At 37.3% G+C, this 27,505-nt stretch overlaps 1 protein-coding gene across 2 annotated transcripts; it reads right to left on the bottom strand.

Moving 5' to 3' along the window:
* Positions 1-122: 122 nt before the first annotated feature.
* MS3_00002421 (uncharacterized protein) lies at positions 123-27,128 on the bottom strand (the record flags this gene model as incomplete). 2 transcript variants are annotated; one of them, XM_012939274.3, is made up of 12 exons in its annotated part: positions 123-1,895; positions 3,054-3,346; positions 5,704-6,419; positions 8,626-9,512; positions 10,260-10,728; positions 15,583-16,289; positions 17,069-17,212; positions 21,617-21,778; positions 23,052-23,137; positions 23,182-23,282; positions 23,324-23,456; positions 26,972-27,128. In XM_012939274.3, the coding sequence occupies 12 exons, from the start codon at positions 27,126-27,128 to the stop codon at positions 1,455-1,457; spliced, it is 4,296 nt and encodes a 1,431-aa protein (XP_012794728.2). In that variant the 3' UTR covers positions 123-1,454. The 2 variants fall into 2 exon arrangements, with proteins under 2 accessions (XP_012794728.2, XP_051075490.1); XM_051210004.1 differs by lacking the exons at positions 15,583-16,289; positions 17,069-17,212; positions 21,617-21,778; ... (2 more) ...; positions 23,324-23,456; positions 26,972-27,128 and having other exon boundaries at positions 8,626-15,516.
* Between the last annotated feature and the right edge of the window lie 377 nt (positions 27,129-27,505).

Below are 27,505 nucleotides of genomic sequence, written 5' to 3'. Positions count from 1 at the left end.
ATCGTATGATGAGTGTTATCGAAATATAAATGCTGTTAACCCACGTATATTTTTTATCGACGTAATTCGCATTAGAGAACAATGGAATAAAATAAGTCAAGTACGAGAATTAATTCTGAATACGTATAATTCATACACTCATTGATCTAGACAGACAATCAGAGAAACAAAGTGTTGCGCAGATAAGGCTAGTGAACCAACTCGCTTTGATCAAGCGTGACTCAATATTTATATTCAGAGAAAAATAAATTACAGACAAGTAATGAAGCAAGTGTTAACTTGGTATCATAAAGGGAAACGGAGAAGAGGTAGATCAAAATATATTTTGTCGTGAATCGGAAGCAGACATGAAAAGGATTGCCAGGACAGAGTTGAATAGTACAGGAAGAAATAATCCGTTTGTGGAAAGAAAGATATGGAGCAATTTTAATCTCATAGTTTAAGGTAAGACAGAGGGTGTATACACCTACTCCATTGTTGATCGATTCTGAGCCATGTCACCCACAGTCTCCAACCATTGGTTACGATAGTCACGCGAACCCCAAACAAGTAGTCTGCATCTACCAACATGACTCAGACTAGGAGTTAGTGTCTTCAAGCACTGATGCCACGTTTTGGTTTGGCCGCCCCTAACTTTCTTCTAACCATTTTCAACACTAGACAACATGGCGCGTCGTGGTAATCGGTGTTCAGGCATACGGAACACGTGGCCCAACCATCTCAGTCGATGAAGATTCACAACTTCATCAACTGATTTACCATCATTGTCGTAAGTAGTATGAACGGAAAATATAATTCGAACCTTAATTTTTCTATCATGACCATCATTGTCCTGAGAACAATATTAATATTCATTGTAGATAACACTTGCAAAACTACAAAAAACAAGGTCACATAATATAAAATACATTTTAAAAGCTTTGACAATGTACAAGAAAAAAAAACATGTGAAAGAGTTCACTCACAAACACACATATATTTATATATTCATTCATATATATTGTTTGTCTCTTTTTTTTTTATAAAAAAAAGTGGACTTTTAAGTAGGAAACTATTAAAATTCCAAGTGAAATTGATTATCTCACATGGATACAAACAGACACTCACACACACACACATACACACCCCTACTCATCTCATATACATGTATTATTTTAAAACTAAGATTAGATAATTTGTTTTTGGTTCATAAAAAGAAAAGAACACAATCATCAAAATATACATTTGTTAGTTGTGGTCAATAATAATTAGGAATTGTTGAATACTATGGTAATTATGATGTAAATTGTTTTGTTTGGAATCTGATTGTCATATGAATTGTTTTCCTGTACAATGTTGAAAATAATGATACGTAAAGTATAATGTATATCATATTTTGAATGGATAATCCATAGAAGATATAAATATATAAACAACAGAATGAAGATGGGAAGTACTATCCGATGTAATTCATATTATTTTTTTTGATCTCGATTAGTTGAAGAGAACATCCATGAATTTGGATTAAGCAACATCCCTCCAATTAATGGTTGACGTATTTGAGTTGGATTAAATGGTGAAAGTGTAGGCAGTTGGGATAGAGTTGAAGGTTGTTGTGGTGGTGGTGGTGGAGGCGGAGGAGGAGGTGGGGGAACTGTACTCATCAGTGCCCAAAAATCATTAGATGGAGGACGTTGTAACGATGTTGTTTGATTGACTAACGATTGTGACCAATTCTGTCCACGAAATAGTGTAGTTGGTAATTGTAAATTATTCTGTGCTGGAACTGTTGCTATTGAACGTGTTTGCTGAGGTGATATCATAAAAGGTCCAGGTACTAATGGTCTAGGAGTAATAGGCATTCTTGTCATTGGATCATAAAACATCATATTTGAATGAGTTAGTCCAGGAGCTACCTATAGATAATAAATCGATTGAATAAAAAAATGAATGATCAAAAATTGATAATAACAAGAGATTGAAATGCTGATATTGCAACAAACTTGAGTGCTATTCCGACTCTAAGCGGACGATATAACCATTTTACTAATAAAACCTTAGAATTGAACCATGTCGCAGGTGATTATATTCTTTTAAATTGCAGTCGAGGAGATAATTTTAATCAATGGTTGGATTATTATTATTTTAACACATAGATATTGGTACAAGGAGGCACCAAATACATATGCGCCACACAAATCTCATTCGATATGTGTGAGGGCTGTGATACTGCCCGGGAGCCCAAACCGAAGAAAGTGGTTTTCTTAGGAGGGCCACTCCCCGAGCCTTCGACCTGAAGGTCTGATCCACAAGGTGGTGGAACATCGTAAGGAGATGCAGTCCCATGGAAGCCAGTGACCAACAATTGGTTCATACGCCATTTCTTCCCGCAGGATACTGGAGCCCATGTGTACTATTGGTTTGGAATCCGGTTAAAGCGCCGGACATTCGCTTTTCGTCCTCTCAATTTCGTAAACAAAAGTAGTGCCACGAGAAGGCAGTGAGCAGTACTTCCCTGGCAGAGGCTATATACGCGTGGCCATGTGAGAGCATTTCGAGAGAGAGAGAGAGAGAGAGAGAGAGAGAGAGAGAGAGAGAGAGCGGACTTTCCCCACTCTCGGCCGTACCAGGGCATTTGGAAATGTTGCATAACACTGCCTGAAACTAATTGCAGTGTTATAATGGTTATCTTCATTCTTTGTATCTCGATATAGTTTAAGCTATCATCCCATACTTTACATTACTCGATCTTGTCTGTTTCTATATATAATATTTCATCGTAATAGATATTATTCCCTCTCTTTATGCTGGTGTGAAATACGAGCACTTAAGCCCATGCACAATGATGTTTATTCCGTTTTATGTTTTCTCTAATTGACTGATGATATAAAAGTCATGATAATTGGGATTAATTGTCAGTCAGTCATTGTGACCAACTTGATCTCGTGTGTTGTTACAGGGCATGAGTGCTGATGTCACTTCGTAGCGTTATCTTTACCGTACTAAACGAATAGAAATTTTATTGTTCAATTATATATAGAGAAACACATTACAAACAAAATTCTTCAGTATACCTGTGAATTCGTTATAGGCATGTTAGGATTATTATTCGCTGTTAGTACAGTTGGTTGGATCATTGATAATTGTGTTGAAGGTATATTCATTGAATTGACAACAGGAATTGAAGTAGTATTGTTCATAGAATTTGAAAGATTACAAAATGGTAATCTATATCCAGATGTTAATGATGGAATAGGAGAAGGAGTAATTGAAGTCTGTGAAACGATACTATGAGGAATATTTGACAGAAAAGATTTTGGATCCGTTCCATGACATGAATTGGGAATTAAAAAATCCGCTAAACTTGCTAGAAAATTACAAATAATTGGAGGAAAATGGGCAACATAAAAACAGTTTTGTGTGACTATGACTAAAGAACCACTTAATTAAATTATACACTATAGATGGTCCGCGTGATTATTGTAAACAATGGTTAGAGACTTTGAATGACAACTCAAAGTTGTTTGCAATGGTTCAAATGCATCCAAACTGTGTCGTCTCCAGATTTTGAGATACTCAATTTTCCATAACTTTTTCTGTGTTTTATTTCACTAATTCATATATTATTTTCGAATCGTATCTTCTATGCCTAATCTTTTCCGTTACCACTATCACTACCTCTACTATTCTGGGATTCGGCCCGACAATTTCATCTCTCTCTGCTAATGGGGTATGACAATCTGAACCGATGTACATATTTACCAGGTTTTACATTGTGACTGACTGATAAACAAGAAAAAACCCAAGAATTCAAATCTGAAAATTATGTTTTATTGTCCTATAGATAGAAATCACAGTTTTATGGATATTTTATGACCAAATAGCGTTTAGTGTGGGCCCAAATGAAAAAAGAAGAAACCATTCTAACTATCACTATACAATAACTGACCTCGCCTGTCACACGACAACAATGCCATTACCACAAGACACAAAATCGTCGATTATTTCCAAACGCACACGGTAGTGATAAGTTTAAGTAAATATATTCACCAAACTTCTAAGAGTATTTTATACACATATCATGCGTAATTCACCTGCCAACTACGAGCTTGTATACTTGGGATTGAGATATATTTTAGCTATGTTACTTGTGTGGCCTCCATCGGTTTATGTGGAGGGGAGTTTGAAACCGAAAATGTTAAATGTTTTAGTCACTTCTACAGTGCTTACTACACAAGTTGTTTTAGGCAAATGAAGATCGTTTGTAACTTCGAGATATATTATTATTATTTATCAATTTCAGAAGGGGCTTTGTGGATTTTATTAGTTAAGATCATGAGTCAATTGAAGTTAGACCATCATGGAAAACCTGAAAGCACTGAACGGCCGTTTCGTTCTACTGTGAGACTCTTCAGCATTGCGCATCCAACAGTAGGACGAAACAGCCATCCAGTACTGCCAGGTTTTCAATGGTGATCTAGCTTCAATTGACTCATGATCTCAATTATTATAATTTATTTATTTAATTAATTCACTGTGTTCATATAGTTTTCTTAAATTGCTTATTTTAATTTCATATACCTAGTACTATTATTCATTCTTACCATACATCTGTTTAGAATTCGTGAATAATTTTATTTTACAATCATAAATTTTAAATGGTGTATTTTGCTGATCAGTTTTAGGTTTATTAATTTGGTATGGCAACTCCAACTGGTGTACGTACGTTCAAAATTCCACGTTGTTACCTACTGGAAAACCTGAAGAGAATTGATTGAAATGCATATTCTCAATTGATATATTAAAGTCTGTACGATTATCGTAACAAGCAGTTGGAGATGATGAAAGACACAGTCAGCCAGTAACAACGTAGAACTTCAACGTACGTACATCAGTTCGAGTTGCCATACCACATTACAACACAGATGCAGTTGTCTATTCAAATCCCGTAGTGGAATAGGTAGTGAGAGTATAAGCAGTAATCCGAAAGATTATAGTTTGAAGATATTATTCAAGGAGTATAATTCAGTGAAATAAATTTGCAAAGAGAGAAAAGGGGGATGGAGAATTCAGAAGATTATAATTTGGGAGAACACAAAGAGTGGATGCACCTGCGCCATCGCAAACGATTTTGAGCCATGTCATTCAGGGTCTCTAACCGTCGGTTGCTATCATCTCGCGGTCCCCAACCAGGTAGTCTACACCTACCAACATGGCTCACTCAGTCCACTTGTCAGTGACTTCATGGACTTGTGCCATGTTTTGGTCTGGCCACCCCTAGCTTTCTTCCAACCGAATCCAACACCGTAAAACATAGCACGTCGAGGCAGTCGGTCGTTGGGGATATGTAACACATGTCGCAGCCATCTCAACTGATGAAGTTTCACCACGAGAACTGATCGTAATAGCAAAGATGTATTAAATCACTGTCTCAAGATATTCACACTTTCAATTCAATAAAATCAAAATTTCTCGAATTATAATGTCTATGTTTAATGTTTCCTACTACCAATGAGTTCGTTACTACTTCTACTATTCTGAAATTTATCTTGATAATTTCTGTCTTGTCGTATTGATAATAGTATAAGAGCTTTTTGGAAATGAAACAATATGCTAGATTCTACGTTGCTTATGATGGATTAACAGTGTACACTTAAAGATTAAGAATATTATTTTGATATTAGAAGTAGTGTAGTAACAAAAACCAGAAAGAGAACTACTTACATGCTGGTGTACCAAACGGATGAAATGATATCAGAGATTGATCTTTATCATTATTACCCGATAATAATAAATCATCTTGTCTTTCATCTAAAGTAGGTGTATCACCACCGCCTGGAGAACTATCACTATCATTACTACTATTCATAGAGTTAATTTTATCAAAATCAGAGAATTTCGATTGTTTTTCATTGTCATTATTTATTGAAGTTTTAGAAACAGATGATGATGATTTTTTATCGATCGAACAACGTAGTAGATCAGAACTGGTAGACGATGATGAGATAGTCGTTGTGGTCGTAGGAGTAGTACAAGATAAAATAGTCACATTAGTAGTAGATAATGCATTGGTGGTTGATGATGGAACATTTGTTTTACTGTTATCTTCAATATTGATAGCATCTGAAAATCTGGATCGTTTGACACATGGTATATATGAATTATTAGAAACATTCGTTGTTGTTGCTATTGTTGCATTGGTCGTTATTGCTTCTTGAACGCAATCTATTGATTTAAAATCATTATTGGTAGATGACAATAACAATGGATCATTCATTAGGTGGTTAGTTTTCCAACATAAATCAGTGGCAGCAGTTGTTGTTGTTGTGATAGTAGTACTAGTAGAAATAATTGTATCATGAAAAGATTCCAGAACAGGGTTACTGGATGGAACAGGGGAAGTAACTGACAGTGTAATAGGATTCGATTGTGCTGGGATGCTACAACAACACATGAGGACATGTAAACAAGCGGGAAAAAGAAAAATTTAATAAGTAATAAAAAAAATATACTGAATTTCAAATCAATAGGCGCGTTAGATAAAATGTGATTTATTATCCTAATTTAATTACTACATGAGTGAAAAAAAAATGAGTATGACTGAGAATCGTTCACAATGGTGTAGATATATTCACTCTTTATTTTCCTCTCGATCTTGGATTCTAGTAATTCTTCGTAGATACATTCCTATTTGGTTTTTTGAAACTTTATTCTCGGTGCTTGGTTCCTTTTTTATTGTTGGTGCTACTAAGTTACTTTAGTCTCTTTTATTGTAAATCTTCTTAATTTAATCTCATCGTGCTAATGGAGTATAGTGACTTGGACCAATGTATATCTGTAACAGGCTTCACGTCGATGATGACTGACAGCAAACAGACAATATAAGTATAGAGCATGGGACAGATGCATACTGACCCAAGTTGCTATACCTAATTAGTACAACCAGATAGAAATAACGAAAGAAATTTAAATAATATAGTAGGAGTGATAAAAGAATGAATAAACTCTGTGGAGCATGGTTTGAAAAGGAAGAGTGGTAAGATATGTATGAAGGAATACTGAGACTTAAAATCGAGAGGATAGAAGAAAGTGAATTCACATTTAACCCATTGCGAACGATTCTGAACCATGCTACTCAACGTATCCAACCGCTGGAGTGAGGTTATCACACGGACCATAACAAAGTAATCCTCATCTATTAACTGTCATATTGTGGAAAAACAATTGCCAATGATAATAAAGAAGAAAGAAATATGTAGAGGGGCATAAACGAAATGAATGAAAATTGTACAATCAATTTGAATCTGTATCTCACCTAATATATTTGAATAACATTGAACACTTTTCAATAAATACAAAATTGTGTTCTATTTGTAAATGAATAAGAATCTAATGTATGCACTTGCTTTTATTATTCATTGAATGGTTTGTTTTTGTCTTATTATTTATTTATTTTAACACATAGATATTGGTACAAGGAGGCACCAAATACATATGCGCCACACAAATCTCATTCGATATGTGTGAGGGCTGTGATACTGCCCGGGAGCCCAAACCGAAGAAAGTGGTTTTCTTAGGAGGGCCACTCCCCGAGCCTTCGACCTGAAGGTCTGATCCACAAGGTGGTGGAACATCGTAAGGAGATGCAGTCCCATGGAAGCCAGTGACCAACAATTGGTTCATACGCCATTTCTTCCCGCAGGATACTGGAGCCCATGTGCACCACTGATTTGGTTTGGGATCCGGTTAAAGCGCCAGACAATCGCTTTTCGTCCTCTCCTTTTCGTAAACAACAGTAGTGCCACGAGAAGGCAGTGAGTAGGACTTCCCTGGCAGAGGCTATATACGCGTGGCCATGTGAGAGCATTTGGAGAGGGAGAGCGGACTCTCTCCACTCTCGGCCGTACCAGGGCATTTGTTTTTGTATCCTGCTTATACCTATAAATGTGACAAAATGATTAAAGTCATTGAATTTTGAAATTTGCGCATTAAGATAATTGTTCTCTCGATACTGATCAGTTTATTGCTTTATACAGTTAATTAATTCACCGGCTAGCATGAGGGATTGCATCTCCTGACGTTGCGCCACTGTCTTGCGAATCAGACCTATATAGGTCAAAGGCTCCGAGCGTGGCCCTCTAAGAAAACTACCTGTTTCGATCTGGGCATCCGGGCAGTAACACAACCCACACACAAATCAAGTGAATTATGTGAAGCATATTTATTCGGTGCCCCTTTATATCAATATTTATGTGTTCAAATAGATAAATAAAATAAACAAAACCAGGTACTTGGATATAAGATTCAGGTTAAGTGTAAAAGCTAGTAATACTACTTGATTACTACTCAAGGAGAAATAGACACAGTTTAAACTTTGAACTTAGTGATCAAAAATTGAACATCTAGTCATTAAACTATTAACTCCGCCTAGATTCCCTCCGGGGGCTACTGCCGGTCCCAAGCCCGGATAAAGGAGGAGGGTTGGGCATTGGGTTAGCGACCTCATCCCGTAGAAAACTAACTCGCTAAAAAACGCTAACCAGAAATATTACTTATTAAACTATTACTGTATTCACTATACTTTTACTGTCACAAAAAGATTTTAATACAATAATTAATTCAATTTATAAATGACTATTAATTTACTTTTTCATTAAATTTGATAGTCCAGTTAAACGAGAAATAACAGCAAATGGATCTTCTATCATTTTCTTATTTACATTTTGATGAATATTTGTCTCACAAGATGATGATGATGATGAAGAAGAAGAAGTTGAAATGGGTAGATTTTTAATAGAATTTAATGAATTCATTATTATATCTTGTTGAATATTATTAGGTGATAATAATGGAATATTACTATTAGACAATGAAGAAGTAATATCATTCTCAGTAGATAATGATGATGATGTGGATATTGACAGTGGTATAGATGAAAAAGGAGAAATAAATGAAGAAATTGATGTTGTCATAACATTAGAAGAAAAATTGAATGATGACGATGATGATAACAACGACGATGAGGAGGAAGATGATTTTGACGATTGTAAAGATGATGATTGACATAGATTTTTTAATATATCAATAGCGGATAATTTTTCCGACTGGATAATTTCACAAGAATTGACAGATGATTGTTCAGAAGATTTTGTCAACTCACTACTACTGTTGCTACTAGCACTACTAGTAATAGTCGTATTGATCTGTTTCAAATTCAATAACATTGGTGGTGGTGCTGGAGGTTGTGGAATGAATGAGTCGGATTTGGTCACAGGTAAGATATGATGCTGATGGTAAGCTAGTTCATTTAATGTTGAAGGAAGGGGAGGTGGTGGACTGAAAGAATGTTGACTATCTAATCCCCCAACAACAAATGGTGGAGGCGCCGGAGGAGGAGGAATACGTACAGACGTAGGCGGCCGTGGTGGAGTTGGTTGCATAAAAGATTCAGATGGCACAGTCAAGCCTACTACTGGATTGTTGGGCGAAATGGTAGGAGTTGTAGGATTATTATCAGATGCTGTTCCAGTTAGCTATGAAAAAAAGTCAGAAAGGCCGTAAGGGAACGGTATCTTGTTCATACTGAATAGAAGTCGTTATGAACAGACAAATTAGTGGTCATGGACATATAATGCTGAGGAGTTGCATACTAGGACGAAAGAACTGTCCAGTTTTCTCGGATTTTTAGTAGCTGTCGAACTAAGGTCAACCCGTGGTGTAAACCACGGTCTCATTGAATATGATAAGAAACAACCACATTAATTCTTTCTGAAATCGTTGGAAAACTAATCCGTTACTTTATTTATTTTTAATTGCCAAGCTTTATGACTCAATCTAAACTAATTCAATGTATTACGTTACTATAAACCAACTTGATTAACACAATTTATGAAATTTGGGAATAATTTACGATGATTACAGTTTCCGAAAAAATCTTATAGAATCATACAACTTTTAAGTGTAACTACGCTATAATCAGCTTATTATTATTATTATTATTATTATCATTATTATTATTATTATTATTATTAGTAGTAGTAGTAGTATTATCATTATCAACCTCAGTTTGAATTTGAAAGAAAGTACACAAGGACAGATACCATCAGTAGTCGACGACGCGTCACACATCCAATGATTTACAAAACAATATATTATGCTATACTGTTGTTCCTAACTCATCTGTGATGGACACAACGTATAAACAATTAAACTAATCTCAATCAAAACCTTTCAATTAGACAATAACTTTGATAATCAGGAAAAACAAACATAAAACTTACGCAGTTTATTGGTTTCATTACATTACATTTCACTTCAGTAAATATACGCCAATCTTTATCTTGTTGTGAGCATACATCAGACTGATCATTTGGATTTACTTTTTTATCCAGTATGCTTTGATTTGTTATATCAGAAGGTTCTTCGCCATCTGATACTTCCATATTATCTTCTTCATCATCAACAGCGGTATGACTTGTTTTATTTATCGTCTTATCATGACCATGTTGTTGTTGATGATGATAATCACTGACAGTATCTTTATTATTCTGAGTATTTGAACTGGTACAAGTTGAATAAACAGTTTTATGTAAACTTTTAAATTTATGAGAATAATTGTTGGCATTAACAACAACGGAAGTGTCATGAGGATTCATTTTAGGCATATTTGATAAAGAATTAATAGGGTTAACTTCTGAAGGATTGGTAACTATTGGATCTTGTAATTTTGAAGTTGGGATCATTTCCGGTCTATGTGGGTAAGATTGAATAATAAAAAATGTGTCGTAAAATAGCAACCATTAAAAGGATTAGAAGTTAATATTCCTCACGAGCCACTTACCTGCTTTATCCTACATTACGGCTCTTTTAGATATAACAAACAGATAACTTTTCAGAGATTTTTTAGCGATTTAGAAAACGCAGTCCTCTGATAGCTTTGAGCAACAATACAAGCGTGATTGTGATTCATTTCTCTAATTCTAAGTGGAAGATGTTGCTTTAGAACTGGTCTTAGTTAACGTCTAAACCAATGATAAGAGGTAGCTGTTGAGTACATGGATATCTCATCAACTGTGGTGAGTTGGTATCTGGCAAAATTTATTACAGGTTGATAAAGTTCGTTTAGCTTTTATCAACTTGAGTCACTTATGGTGTCTTCCTACAAACGAAGCTCTGAGTAAGCTTGACAACTTTAGACCGCTGAGATAGAATCCATTGTAATGGAAATTAGGAACTTGATTGGTAATGTTACACCACCTGACAATTGGTGATAACTGTTTTAATTCCTCTGTACGACTAGCCTCGAACGTCCTGGCACAGGAGAGAGTAGTAAGTTCGCTCTCCCTCTCGCAGTACTCACATATGACGACGTCTATATTGTCACTTCCAGGGTAGTCTTACTTTCCTTCTGGCGGCGGCGTTGTTGACGAAATTGAGAGGATGCAAAGTGAATGGCCGAAGCTTAAACCGGGTTGGTGGGCACGGAGGATGCGCCTCGAAGAGATAGAAAGCCCTTATTCAAAATCAGTGGTAAACATGGGTTCCGGGAACCTGAGGGAACAAATGGAGTATAAACCTATTCTTGATCACCGGGTACCATGAGACTGCATTATCTAACGTTGCTCCACTGCCATATAGATTATACCTGTATTTAAAACTCTAGTGAATTTGCTCTCCATCTGCCCATTTAAAATCTTGTTTCACATGCGTTTATCAAAGGACCCTGTCGCATCTTCGTCTGGTCGCACTGAGCGCTAGAGCTGAGGCAGCACTGATTGATTGGATCTCCATTAACAGTCAATAATGTGTTGTTAGATTTAGAAGGTCCCAGCAAAGTAATAACAAGTCGGTGTGAGGAAAGATGTCTTTTTGTTACTTCCACTTACGTCCCGACACATTGCAACCCGGATGCGATCAAGGATGAATCCTGCCACCAGTTAAGTGCTCTTCTACAGAAAGTGCGTTCAACAGATATTGTAGTACTAGCCGGAGACTTGAGTGTTCAGGTCGGGCGTCTAGGCACAGAGGAGAGTCGTTTAGGTGGCCGATGGGGACTTGTTGGTCGCAGATCAGATGACGATGACCATCTACTGAAACTTTTCGCAGATTACAAACTGTTCCTGGCTAGCACTAACTACCGGAATAGTCATAGCGGTGTTACCTGGAGTCCTCCCTCTGGATCTCAAACCTGGACTCAGATTGGTCACATCGTGATCGGCTAACGCTGGTGTGGTTGTGTACAAGACTGACACTCCTTTTAGAGTACCTATCTGGACTCTGGTCATGCCTTTGTTTGCGCCAACCTTAATTTACGTTTCAGTTAGCCAATAAACTTATCGTCCTAAACGGATTGATGTCAGCAAATTGGCTGCAATTTCTGTTGTAAATAAATATCAAGCCGAGCTAAGTTCAGAGAAAACTATCAACCCACCGGAAAGTATAGATGAGCACTGGCTGGATTTGGATGACTCCATGAAAGTGGTGAGCAAAGTAGCTTGCGGTCCCACACACACTCAGGGAGTTGCTCTAATGCTGTCCAGAGTAGCAAGAAATACACTTGTAGGATGGGAATCTCACGGATCCAGAATCATCAGAGCATCATTCAAAACACAGAAGGAGGGGATCACAATGAATATTATCCAATGTTATGCCCCCACCAATGATAGCAACGACGACATTAAAGATCAATTCTACGAGCGGCTGCAATCAATCATAGAGAAGTGCCGAAGAAAGGACCTCACCATTCTGATGGGAGATCTAAACGCCAAAGTCGGAATAGACAACACCGGATATGAAGATATCATCAGACGGCATGGACTGGGAAAAAGAAACGAGGATAGCGACAGATTTGAAAATCTGTGCATCCAACAAAATGGTTACAGGCGGCACAATATTCCTATACAAACGTATACACAAAGCTACATGGGTATCACCGGACCACACTACACAGAACTAGATCAATCATATTTGCACCACTAAAAGATTCAGGTCAATGGAAGACGTGAGAAGGAGGAGAGAATCTGACATAGCTTCAGATCGCCATCTACATGCTGTGGCCAAGATGAAACTGAAGCTAAAGAAACACTGGACAGCTGGGGAAACAGCAGTACAAAGGTTCAATACAGCCTTCCTACAAGATACTGACAAACTCAACGAATTCAAGATAACTACCAACAACAGGTGACAAGCCTCACAGGATCTACTGAAAGAGGGAACTACTATGACGGGCAACTAGAAAGCGATCAATCAAGCACTAATTTCAAGGTGTCAGGTGCTGGACGGCAACGAGCAACATCATAAGGAATGGATCTCTATCGAAACCCCGGAGAAGATTCAAGAAAGGAAGAACAAGAAGATAGCAATTGACAACAACCAAACAAGAGCAGGGAAATTTAAGGCACAGGCTGAATACACTGAAGCAGCCAAGCAAGTGGGGAGGAGCATTAGAGCTGACAAGCAGAAATATGTGGAAGACCTAACAAGGACAGTGGATAAAACTGCAAGAGAAGGAATTATTTATTTTATTTTATTTTAACACATAGATATTGGTACAAGGAGGCACCAAATACATATGCGCCACACAAATCTCATTCGATATGTGTGAGGGCTGTGATACTGCTCGGGTGCCCAAACCGAAGAAAGTGGTTTTCTTAGGAGGGCCACCCTACGAGCCTTCGACCTGAAGGTCTGATCCACAAGGTGGTGGAACATCGTAAGGAGATGCAGTCCCATGGAAGCCAGTGACCAACAATTGGTTCATACGCCATTTCTTCCCGCAGGATACTGGAGCCCATGTGCACCACTGATTTGGTTTGGGATCCGGTTAAAGCGCCAGACAATCGCTTTTCGTCCTCTCCTTTTCGTAAACAACAGTAGTGCCACGAGAAGGCAGTGAGTAGGACTTCCCTGGCAGAGGCTATATACGCGTGGCCATGTGAGAGCATTTGGAGAGGGAGAGCGGACTCTCCCCACTCTCAACAGTACCAGGGCATTTGGGGGAAACATCAAACAACAAAACTAACAGGGAAGTATGGTAAACGAGAGAGACAGGTCAAGGACAAGGAAGGCAAGCCAAGTACTGCGATTCAAAAACAGAGGAACAGATCAGTAGGGCACTTTGAGAAACTCTTGAATGGACCAGCTCCACTGAATTCACCGGACATCGAAAGCAGAACAAACAAACCTTTCGATAGATGTCACTTCACCAACGATCGAAGAAATCAGAATGGCCATCAGATAAATCAAGAGTGTGAAAGCAGCAGAACCTGACAATAAACCAACTGACGAACTGTAGCCAGACACAGAAGCAACTGAAAACATGCTTCATACACCATTCAGGAAGATCTGGGACGAAGAACAAGTCCCATCGACAGACTAGAGATAAGGATACCTCATCAAGATATCAAAGAAAGAAGATCTGAGCAAGTGTGAGAACTACAGAAGCATCACACTGCTATCGGTACCAAGAAAAGTTCTTAACAAAGTGCTATCGGACCGGATGAAAGATTCAGTAGACACTCAACTTCGAGATCAACAGACCGGATTCCGCAAGGATCGGTCGTGCATAGACCGAATCGCCACACCATGGATCATCTTTGTGTAATCAATTGAATGGAACTTGTCAATATACATCAACTTCATTAACTAAGAGAAAGCATTTGACAGTGTGGATAGGAGGACCTTATGGAACGTTTTTCGACAATGTGGAGTGAGTAGCTGAGATCACCAACATCATCTGGAATTCATACGACGGACCACATTGCAAAGTGGTGGATGAGAGACAACTGACAGACGCATTCCAAGTAAGGACCGGATTCAGAAAAGGCTGCCTAAATCTCACCCTTTCTCTTTCTTCCGGTGGTTGACCGGATTATGAAAACCTCGACATCTGAGGGGAAGCACGGAATACAATGGACAGGTTGGATGCAACCAGACGATTTGGACTTCGCAGATCACTTAACTCTCCCATCCCATGCACACCAAGAAATGAAAGTCAAGACGGACAGTGTAGCAGAAGCCTCTACATCAGTAGGCCTCAATATACACAAGGGAAAAAGGAAAATCATCCAATACAACACAGAGAACACCAGTCCAATCACACTTGATGAAGAAACTCTGGAAGAGGTGGAAACTTTCACGTACCTACCCGGACAGTATCATAGATGAACAAGGATGATCTGATGCAGACGTAAAGTCAAGGATCGGCAAAGTAAGGGTAGCATTCCCACAGTTAAAGAACATATGGAACTCAAAACAACTGTCAACCGATATCAAAGTAAAAATCTGAATTCCTAACGTCAAGATAGTTCTACTGTACAGCGGTGAAACTTCAAGAACTACTACGACTATCACCAAAGAAGTACAAGTATTTATAAACCATTGTCTAGGCAGAATACTCAATGTCCGTTGATCGGATACTATCAGCAACAGCCTAATGTGGAAGCGAACAAACCGGCTTCCATCTGAAAAGGAAATTTTGAATTTTGCGCAAAAATCTTAAATATTGTCTATTTGATTTTGACTGACTTATTCATGTACTACAATTTTATCAAATAATAATTTATATAGTATGTAAAATGAATAAAGAACATCAAAATTAGTTACCTGGAATTATTATCATCATTAGTTTTAACTAAATTAGGTAATGTTGGATTTAATAATACTCGATAATCTACATCACCGGAAGCATCACAAACTGGTTGAAAAATAGGAAAACCAAATGGTGTTGGCTTACACATTGATTGAAATGTTTGGGACTGATGCATTGATGACTTGGAATCACATTCTTTACCAATTGTAGTAGAATTATTTGATTTAACAAGTAAATTGAAAATATTTGATGATTGATTATTGATTCGATTAGTTAAACTATCTGTGATTACTTTTGAGGATATATCAATCGGTGATTGATTATTAATGATGTCGGAAGAATATTCGATATCTTTTTTATTTAACAATTTTGTGTTCAATTTTTCAGTTTTGTCATTATTGTTGATACTACCGTCTTCTTTATTAACATCGATATCTTCATGGTATTCCAAGTCAACGCCAACACCATCATTATCATCGTCGTCATCGTGATGAGTAAATCCATCATTTAAATCTTCATAATATTCATCACCTGCATAAAGTGATTCATTTAAACAGTTCTCTCTGTTGTATTTTGTTGACTGTTTATTATGATCAGGTTGACACGTAGTAGTAGTAGTAGTTCTAGATGGTGATGACGGTGATGAAGTATGATCCATATGGATTAAATCATGCAGTTGAGAAAGTGTCTTTGTAACACGTTTTCCGTACGTACCATAGGCCTAACCGAATAAAAGACACAAAAGGCGACGTGAAGTAATTTTTAAAAAAAAACAGAACAGAACACAAACGCTGATGCATGTTTCATTTTATAGTTACAATCTTGTGTCGAATATACCATATATTCCAGGTAGTTTATCTACTTGCATATATACGTATGCAGTTATTAGTTAGCGTTAGCGTCACGAGGCAAGCCCTAACTTGGAATCCTGAAGGGCAACGGAAAAGAGGAAGGTCAAAGAACACATTGCGTCAGGAAATGGAACCAGATATGAAGAGGATGAATAACAACTGGAAAGGATTGCCCAGGACAGGGTTGGATGGAGAACGCTGGTGAGCTGCCTATGCTCCTTCATGAGGAGTAACAGGCGTAAGTACGTTATTATTTTCACTCTTTTTGTAAAAAAAACTTGCTGAAATATCTTGTATTGAGAATTCTATATTGTATCAAAAGTATACTATTGAATAAAGTTATTTATATTAATAATAATAACCTGTTCATCATCTCAGAATTAGTTGGTTCAACTAAAATAAAATAATAAAACTGATTGGGATTGGACATTAACATCGTCGGATTCCGACTCAGTGGTCTATAGGTTAAACAAAGGTCCTAGTCTCGAGTCCCGCTTGCGGGATAGTGGATGAGCACTGCTGAGGAGTTCCACACTAGGATCGAAAAGCCATCTGGTGCTTTCAGGTTTTGAATAGTAATCTAACTTAGATGGATTCATCATTTCAATGTAATACAACTGTGTTAGATAAGTAATGCCATAGAACTTACATTCACAACGACAGCAACTTCTTTCAATTGTACATTATAATAAATTTCTGCACCTTCTAGTATACTTTGCAACGCATTCATGTGTTCCAAGCGTTCTTCATATTTCTTATATATAAATTCTAAATGTTTACAACACTTATCAACCTAATTGTTTAAAAAAAACGTTAATGAAAATAACAAGAGTATTAGTGAAATAACTACAAGAGGCTAAATGTTTACGATCGTAAATTATCACACTTTATTGGTTACAGATCAATTATTTGTGTGGGTATCAAATACATGGTAAATTGTTTAATAATTTAATCATGACCGGTTGTTACTTCTAGATTTAAACACTATGTGCAAAGATACAAATTTCAGATAGTCATGATCGGTGTAAGATCTGACACAAACGTTTAATAATTCGAATTCACCACACCACATCAGTATAGCAAGACAGGAGATTAACCAAATCAATAACGAAAGTGTTAAAATAATGACAGCATCAAACTTAGCTTTTTAATGATTGCTCTTCAAATATCTATCCGTATTTCCTTGCGACATCACAGTAACAGTGAGGAAGACAATCTTCATTGTTCATTCATTTTTTGCCATTAGTATATTGCTATGTTTGGAGAGATTACAAGATCACCTAAATCGGCGAACGGAACGAAGGATTAGAGACACAACGACAAGACAAGCTTAACTATTCCGATGTGTCCCAGCCCCACTAACCCAAATACCCGGTTCCGATGAAGGAAAGGTATATTCAACAAGCAGCCAGAAATATGAACAACAAGCACACAGCTCAAGCGCATAAATACAGCATAAAAATGTCCTTGGGAAATGTCACAAAATAGCACATTAAAATAGGGGACGAACCAACGGCATTTAGGATCCTTTAAAATGGGAAATACAATCTGAAGATAAAAATGAGCGCTTTTGGCGCAAAAATAAGAAATTTGAAATTACAAAAATACGACGTTTATCAAGTGATTTCTGGGGATCTAGCATCCATAACATATATTCAGTAGGATAAATAATTCGTAATAATACTGTTGTGGGTAGTGCGTCAACGTGTCTGTTAAGTAGTCCAAACTAGTTGCATGGTAATCTGTAAGTATATGACAGCTAGGTGAATGTAGTAGTAAGATGTATTTTATAGGAATATCGGTGTGAAATACAATAGTGAAATATTTGTAACGACCAACTATACTAAGGATAGGAGGTCTTACTATCTTGAATTTAACTTTAGATAAGCAGTTTAAAAAGTTCAAAATGATGGTTTAGAAAATTCCCATTTTGGTTGATTCTAGTCAAAGTTTCGCGAAATAATGTATTTCGCAAAGATTTAAACAAACATCTTAAATAAGGCGTTTTTCCCCATTTAGTTCGTTATATAAAATGAACGGTCATTTCACTAGACACTAAATTACTGTAAGAATAAATATGGTCAAATGAGAACGTTTAGGTGTTGATTCCCACATTCGACTGGATAAAACGAAATTATCCAGTGGATTATTCGAAATGTATTATTTGTACTCACTTGATGACCCATATAACAATTAGATGGACCAGTCTAAAACCTTCAACTGACCTTAACTAGTATCCCTTCCTAACCAGATGAGATGATATTCAGTGACGGACATGCTTGATTATATGCTTGATGCAACTAGTTCCATAGAAGCCAAATTGGCAAGTGAATGTGGATGAGGTGGAATTAGGAAATGTATTCTTATTTTCGGTCATAACGATCAGTTGGTTGTGAAATAGGGCATATAACTTAGCTGAACATTTATTGTAGCTTTCTCCACCCAATTTGTGATTAATTTAGTAGAACTGTCGTTTAATAATCGTAAATTCAAGAATACACGTTTATTAGGAACTGTGGTTATCTCTGATTTTATCCCAGCCCGGGGGTCATTCGACTAATGTTAAGTCTTAATGTTACTTTGAATTATAGCTAATGCAAAGTGAAACTGCCAAGTAAACAAAACTGGTGTTGTATAATATTTTACAGATTAGTTCACGGTAAAGTCATATGATTATTTACCAGATAAGAGCACGTCATGAAATTACACAAAACTTTAGACATACTATTTGATATGTCTTGTCATTTAATGCTACTTGTTATATCTGGTCGTCGCTGATTGTTGTGTCGGAAATGCTTATCACTTATACTCGGAACGAGGGACCTCTCCAATTCCCACGACACGACAGTAAGAACACAAAGACTGAACGTGAAAATTTATTAACCCCCAAAACACAACGATGACGACGATCAGATATAAAAAGTAGCATTAAACGACAAGACATACCAGAGGCGATGGGGATGGGATTTCGGAAAAAATTGAAAAGACATATTACTATTATTTCAAAGTTGTTGTCATACTACTATGAACAAAGCTACAGTAGTAAAGCAGTATATACTAAAGAAAAGCTAAGGAGAGATATTTTTTATTTATTTGGACACATAAATATGTATGCGCCACACAAAACAATGAGAATTCAAAGAGAAGGAAAAAGAAAAAAGGTAAGGAGAGTAGAAAAAAACAATAACGAAGAGATTGGTGTAAGGTAGTGTAATAATAATAATAATGGTAATAATGGGGAAACAGAAAGGTACAACCAGAAGAAATCATTCAGTTAAGGAAGATACAACCACTTTTTATGAAGAAAGTAAAAGAAGGTTACAGCAGGATCGCCACTGGCTTCTATTTTGAGCCATATCTGATAACGTCTCTAGCCACTGTGTTGCACCATCTCTCGGACCCCAACCAGGGAGTCGTGAAGGACCAACACAAGCCAGCCATTTTCAGCTTTCTTTCATGCCACGACACCATGTTATACACTGACCACCTCTCCGCTTCTTCCAACCAGTCCCAGAGTCGGCAAATAATGCACGAAATGGAATTCTCTGGGACGACATTCGTAGAACATGTCCAAACCACCGAAGTCGGTGTTTCAAGATGGTGACACCAATTGCATTATCGTCTCTGTGCCCGAACACACGATGCCGAACCTCTGCATTACTAACATAGTGTTGCCACTGGATGTCAGCAATCCTTCGGAGAGAGCGGTGATCGAACACAGAGAGTCGTCTAACGTCCTCAGCTCGGAAAGGCCAGGTTTCACAGTCATAGAGCAAAACTGCTCTCACCGACGCGTTGTAGATCCGATCTTTTACAGCCAGACTAACATCACGAATGCGTCAAAGATGGCCCAGATTGGCATAAGCCGCTCTGGCTTTCACTATTCGTGCATTGATCTCATCACCCACACCCCCACCAGCAATTATGCAGCTACCCAGATACACGAACTTCTCGACTACGTCTATCTGCTCACCATCCAGGGTGAGTACAGGATTGGAATCCTGTCAGTCTTGCACTTCGAAGGTGCAAAGCACATACCATACCTACGGACACTGATTGCCAACTGATTAAGTGCGGATTAAATGCCTTGGGCATTATCGCGCAGTAAGACAATATCATCCGCATACTCAAGGTCGAGAAGTCTTTCTCCAGGCAACAGATCCACACCACCATTACTTAAATTCATCAGAGCTGTTTCCAGAATGTCGTCGATGGCAAAGTTGAAGAGGAATGGTGAGATTGGGCAACCCTGTCTAACCCCACTGCTCGAATAGAACAATGGAGAAAGGTGGTTGTATGCCCTCATTCTGCCTGGGGTGTTTGTATATAGGGCTTTTAGGATGTTAATAAACTTCTCAGGCACACCCTTCTTCAATAGACACAAATGATGAACTGTCTATATAAGGGGAGATAACCTGAATTTTATACAAACTTCATGGGGGATGAGTGAAAAAAGGATGTACAGTAATACTAGTGGATCCCAACAGATAATAATATATATATGAGCAACAACAACAGCCATAGATAGTGATTTGTGACCAGTAAAACTGGTTACTTTACAGTTGAAAAATTAGGTTTTCAAGACAGGAGTATCAGGCATCTTTTCAATAATATTAATCTTCTGGAAAAAATTTTAGGAAGCAATAACGGGAAAATGGTTTGAAATGGAGTGAATTCGTTTCGCTTTGTTTGCTTTATATACTTTTAATATACACAGAAATCTTAGAAGGAAAGTTTTAGAAAGATGAGTTTGTATTTATCATTCATAAGGTAATTCACTTTACTAGTAAAGAATAAATATAATTACTATCCATTCAATTTATCTTGAACTTAAATTAGGCGTCAATCAAGTCCTATAATCAGGGTTTATATCCAAGCCTTTCAATTGATTCACTTTCAAAATGCGCCATGAAAGAATTTATAGTTGGCGAATACACTACTCTAACGAAAAAGTGGTTAAGTGGTTAGGGTATTCCATTTCCAGCAACCGAAATACAACTTGGACGTCCGACTAAAGGTTTGAACGATGGTAGAGAATGAATAAGACTGATTTTTTGTTATATTTTCCTACTGTATCTGTGTAATTATATTCTTAGACCTATCTACATACACAGAGATACGAGTGCTCGCGTTCATATAAGCATCAAGATTGTGGTGCATTGTTGTTTATTTAAAAAATAAATTGTAATAAACTTACTTGACCTGTTAATGATCGACTTTCTTCTTTACTTTTTAATGAACTAACAGTTGATGAGATTGGTGTACCGTAACCAAGTGGGTTAATATCGAATTTTCCGTGTGATTCACAAATTTCATCTAGTTGTTTTATCTTGCGTAACGTATCAAGTAGCTTCTCAGGCTATTTAAGACAAAACATTAGAAGTAACTTGAAATCTATTAAAAGTTGAGTGATTGCAAAGAATATTATCTTGGAATTATGATACCGATGAACTGTAATACAGGAAAAACTTAAATTGTAATGCTGGTTGACAAGGATCCAAATACTACAGGGAGTATTAGTTGCCCTAGGTTTCTAAACACACCTTTCTACCAGTCACCAACTAGCATAGTCCAATGTTTCCTGATAATCACCTTCAGCTATATGACATCGAAACATTCTATGAGATATCAGGTAACTTACATGATAGGCATAATGCAAATTGGTTGGTAGAATTTGAATAGCATTATGAGTCAGACAAATGTGACAGTGAATACTATTACGAGACTAATTAGTGCAACGAAACATGATTGTCCAGGTGTGAAAGTTAATGACACAGATTAATTTGTCAAACTGAAGATACTTTGATTCTATCGAACAAACTAAAAATACTACATGTAGCTTAAAAAGTATTTTTATTTATTTATTTTAACACATAGATATTGGTACAAGGAGGCACCAAATACATATGCGCCACACAAATCTCATTCGATATGTGTGAGGGCTGTGATACTGACCGGGTACCCAAACAGAAGCAGGTGGTTTTCTTAGGAGGCCACACCCTGAGCCTTCGACCTGAAGGTCTGATCCACAAGGTGGTGGAACATCGTAAGGAGATGCAGTCCCATGGAAGCCAGTGACCAACGATTGGTTCATACGCCATTTATTCCCGCAGGATACTGGAGCCCATGTGCACCATTGGTTTGGAATCCGGTTAAAGCGCCAGACAATCGCTTTTCGTCCTCTCCTTTTCGTAAACAACAGTAGTGCCACGAGAAGGCAGTGAGTAGGACTTCCCTGGCAGAGGCTATATACGCGTGGCCATGTGAGAGCATTTCGAGGGAGAGCGGACTCTCCCCACTGTCAACCGTACCGGGGCACTTGGGGGCTTTAAAAAGTATGCACCTAATCAAACTATCAACCATATCTAACTTATTGTTACTATAGTGTAACCTGATCGATAGAATTTAACTATCCTCATGGACTGGAAAAAAATGACACCAGTTTACTAATTGGTGATCGAATTCCCTGGATTAAGTTCCCAAAGGGGTTCGAGAGTTTGATCTACAAAGTGGTTATAAACACGGATGAAATAAATATTTTGTAAATCCCTAATAGCCATCAACTATTTTCATAGATATGATGTGGTTTAAAAAAGAGCAAGTGTATTTTAGTGGTTAACTTAATTACTTACATTAAAGTTTTTAACTATACTATCTGCATTACTATTATAATGTGATGTTGGAGTTATATTTTTCTTATCGACTTGTTCTGTAGCATCTAAAAAAGGAAAAATACTAATATACATGAAAGAAATGGCTTACTTAGTTTCTGTAAAAGCTGTTCAGTAAACTTGGTATCGAAGACTTTACGATAGGTCCAGTAATTAATCAACTTTGTAAGCTTAGATATAAATGGCCCAGGTCTGTATATATGTGCTCAATTTTAAGAAACAACAAAACTAACTTTAAAAATTGTGCTGCTTGCGTTACGACAGGTTTTAGTGCTTCACCGAATTCAGAGACGCCATATTTAGAACTTTTAGTAAGAATTTCATTTGCCACATAAAGTAGAGCTAATTGGAAACTTGGATTGTTAGCTAGCATGATAAAAAGAAAGATGATGAACAGAATGTATTTTATTGCCCAAAATAATTACATTACAACGCAATATACATGATAAGCTGATTAAAAACAACCGACAATGATATCAATACTCAATGTTACTTTCATTTGGAATTTTATCGTGTTTGTACCCTGTTACTGTGTTAAAGCGAATTATAGGAGCTGGAATCGATTTTCGATTACACTAGATCCTACGTTGTCCGCGAACGAGACCGACTGGCTAGTCAGCGTTGCGTAACGAGCACGTGAACAACTCGATTATAGTCTCATAGTTTCCATGAGTTGTAATTGTCTAATCAATGGAAGTTATTACTTGGAGTCTATATTCAGATTAAAATAATCACACTATCCTATGATAACAATGCTTATAGGAGTCCTAACTAGGCATTTTTATGGGGTCCAGACGATCAAAATACAATTAGTTATTAGATGTGAACGTGATGTAATTTGGTTGTTTTCCATTTCATCCCTTCCCTGTAACTATTCAGCATGTTAGCTATCTTCTCGTTTCTGTTCAGTCTGGGGCTTAAGCCAATAATTTGGTCTCGTAAGGAGGTATCAGTTGACTAAACATACATAAAAATTCCACTCTATCTATTAAACATATTGTATTTACTTATTATAACAGTTCAAAAACTCAATGATCAAATCCTAATTCACTGAACAATAATAGACCTAAGCCTAGCCTTACAGACTACCACTGGGTAGCCGAATAGTACGAAAACGACCATTGACTACAGATGAGTCAGTCTACCATGAAAACATTGAAGTGTTTACTGAGTGCCAAAGCCATATTTTCTTTTGATAAGTAGAAGTTTGTGGGGTAAAAGTAGCTATAGAAGCTACAACACTGCTCAAGGCAAGCAGATATAAAGCTAGAGGAAGACTAACAAGGATTTCAAGTCAGGGCTTGCCTTGTGATGCAGTCTGGTGGTTAGTGTAAAGTGTAACCTACTCATTTCCAACGTCTTTCTCAGCAAAAGGTTAGTTTTTTCGTTAATCTGCTGTGAATTTCTCAAGTAGGAATTCCGTATTTGTTTGTAAGTAACGGACAGAACGGTAGTCAGAAACGGAATAACGTATATGGACTTAAGGAAATTAACAAACTTAAACAATGAAGCTACATATAGGATTCAGAGGAAGACAGAAAAAGAATCTACCTGGAACATTGTGACCGGTTTTGAGCCATGTTCTCTAAGATCTGCGACCGTATATTACGACTATTTCTCAGAAGAAAAACAGAAAACAGCGACCTCCTGTCACGACTACAAATCTATGTTAAGGATTGGTCTGGTCGTTTTTTGCATTGAATACGTATTCTCTGTCTAATGTTAGCCAACATGCAGGTGCTAAGATCAGTACCACATGTGATGGAGGTTTATAATGTGTGCAAAACAGAGTGGAACGAGGTCGGTGAACCAGAGATCGGTTATGAGTAGTGAAGGCATAAAAGATAACTACTAGTAGTTGAAATTGCAACTTTTCACATTTTCTATAGTGATTTTCTGAGCAGGACATTTAATCAGTATGACAGTGGCAGTGTCTGTCATTGAAAGGTGTACCTCAGAAGTACATAAACCTTGTGAAGGCTCTTTACTCGAACACTACTAGTCGAATGAGAGCTTATGGCTAACTGTCATTTGATTTTGCAACCTCAAGTGATGTCTCTTAAGACTGTCCACTTTCTCCATTTTTGTTTAACTTCATTATAGACCAACTGATGGAAATAACACTCTCGTCGAATGAACTCTCAGACATTGATTTCTTACTGTGAGACTCACTTGTCGACATAGAATACGCAAACGACATAGTCCTCTTTGATGAAGACGCTGATAAAATGCAGTCTTTTGAAAGCATTGAGCGAAAATGTCAGAATGTTTGAAATTCGCTTTTCCCCATCTAAATGCAAGTCGTTGCTCAAGGACTGGTATGAGTCAACACTTGAACTACGATAGGGAGTGAAGTAGTCGAATATGTCGACAACACTTATCTTGGAAGTCTGCTCAGACCTAATGGGTTGGTGTCTGATGAAATCTCTGCACGGATTCGAAAAGCTCGTTTAGCTTTCCCCAATTTACGTCACCTATGGCGAAGGCGAGATATCTGCCCATCAATAAAGGGTCAGTCAGTCAGTCAGTAACAACGTAGAACTTCGTACGTACGTACATCAGTTCGAGTTGCCACACCACATTAGCACAGAGATGCAGTTGTCGATTCAAATCCCGTAGTGGTAGAGGTAATAAGAGTATAAGCAGTAATCGGGGAGATCAGGGTTTGGAGATGTTATTTAAAGAGCTTGTGACTGAAGGCAATATCGAAGCAATCCGCCCAGGATGCACATATGCCTACATCAAACTGACCACATGCAGTCCTAAACATCGATGGGAAGATACAAATAAAATCAAAATCAAGTGAATTTATATGTATGTATGTATGTATGTATATATATGCAAGAACAAGAAAGAAGTTACTTGGTGTTAAAATCAAGGAACCACTAGGAGTCGGTGATGTAATAGTTGAGTGGAGTTCAGAGACAGATAAGATAAATTGTGTGATAATTTTAGAGGTAATAAAGGATTCATGGAATTGAAAACTGATAAGATGGGTTACGTAAGAAATGAATAGAATTTGAAGAGTTCACATAATTTAAGAGAATCAAGTGAGTGGAAATGTATGAGTGAAAGGGTGGTTTAAGAATTCTGCGAAACATAACCACTAAGAGTAGAAAATACTCGTAAGCTACTAGTATTTAATCACAGATGTTTTAGAAACATCGCTCGCATCTGCTGGGATCACCGGGTAAGTAATAGTGAGGTCAGACACAGGGTTTTAGGGAATGATGGTGGATCACTTGATGAATCTTCATCGACTGAGATGGTTGGACCACGTGTGACATATGTCTGAACACCGATTATCATGACGCGCAATGCTGACTAGTGTTGAGAATGACTGAAAGAAAGTAAGGGGCGACCAAACCAAAACCTGGCATCAGTCCACACAGTCACTAACTTCTGGTCTGAGCTATGTTGTTAGATGCATACTAATTGGTTGTGGTCCGCGTGACTATCGTAACCAATGGTTGGAGACTGTGGATGACATGGCTCAGAATCGATCACAATGGTGTACGTGTATACACTCTGTCTTACCTAAAACTATGGGATTAAAATTGCATTGTATCTTTCCTTCTACGAACTGATTCTTTCTTCCTGTATTATATCCTTACACAAAATCCTTCTTTTATATATTACCACTACTGAACTAACTACTATGACTATACAACAGAAGCTAAACTTGTATACCAGTTAATTAGCGATTCTAGTTAACGAAGAAAAACAATTCACATATAAAATGAATTAGACATGAGGACACACTGAAAACCTAGAAAAAAAGTGACAGAGAAACGTTTTACAATTAAGTGAAAAATACGACATAACGATTGAAATAAGAACAATTTGCAGTTAATGTGCCAAAATGAAAATGTAGGACATACAATTCTTAAATATTTCCAACCACTGGCTTGAGATGAAATCTGAATGCTCTGCCTGGATTAGCAGAAACGATGCCACATCTTTTACGTGTTTAGATGACAAAGAAACCTCGGTCAGTTTGTGGCGTATTTGGTCTCTAAGTAAGGAATTAGCGTCCATTTGGATGCATCCAACAGATTTTGAAAATCCCGGAGTTTTCAATTACCTTGAATAGGTCCAGATGTTCAATCTCCTGAAAGAAAATTAAGATTGTCGTATATAGCATTAAAAGGTTGTTTTCATTATATATTTTTTTCATCATAAAAATTTATTTTAGAGATGATTCTGGCAATCTGATCCTATTTTGGGCCGTTTACATTGACCTGATCAATGAACACGAGCGCTTTTCGAAAATAGTGTATCATTAGCAACACGGTAGGATAGAAACGACTTTAGGTTCAAAGTTATTGAGTAGATGATTGGTTGCAGCAATATCTTCATGGGAAGTTGCAGTTAGCTGCAAGCTAATCGAGATGTGAATGAATACGTATATTATA

The sequence above is a fragment of the Schistosoma haematobium genome, chromosome 1, assembly GCF_000699445.3.
Source record: "Schistosoma haematobium chromosome 1, whole genome shotgun sequence".
Lineage (NCBI taxonomy): Eukaryota > Metazoa > Platyhelminthes > Trematoda > Strigeidida > Schistosomatidae > Schistosoma > Schistosoma haematobium.
This window is presented reverse-complemented; position numbering and strand designations above follow the sequence as displayed.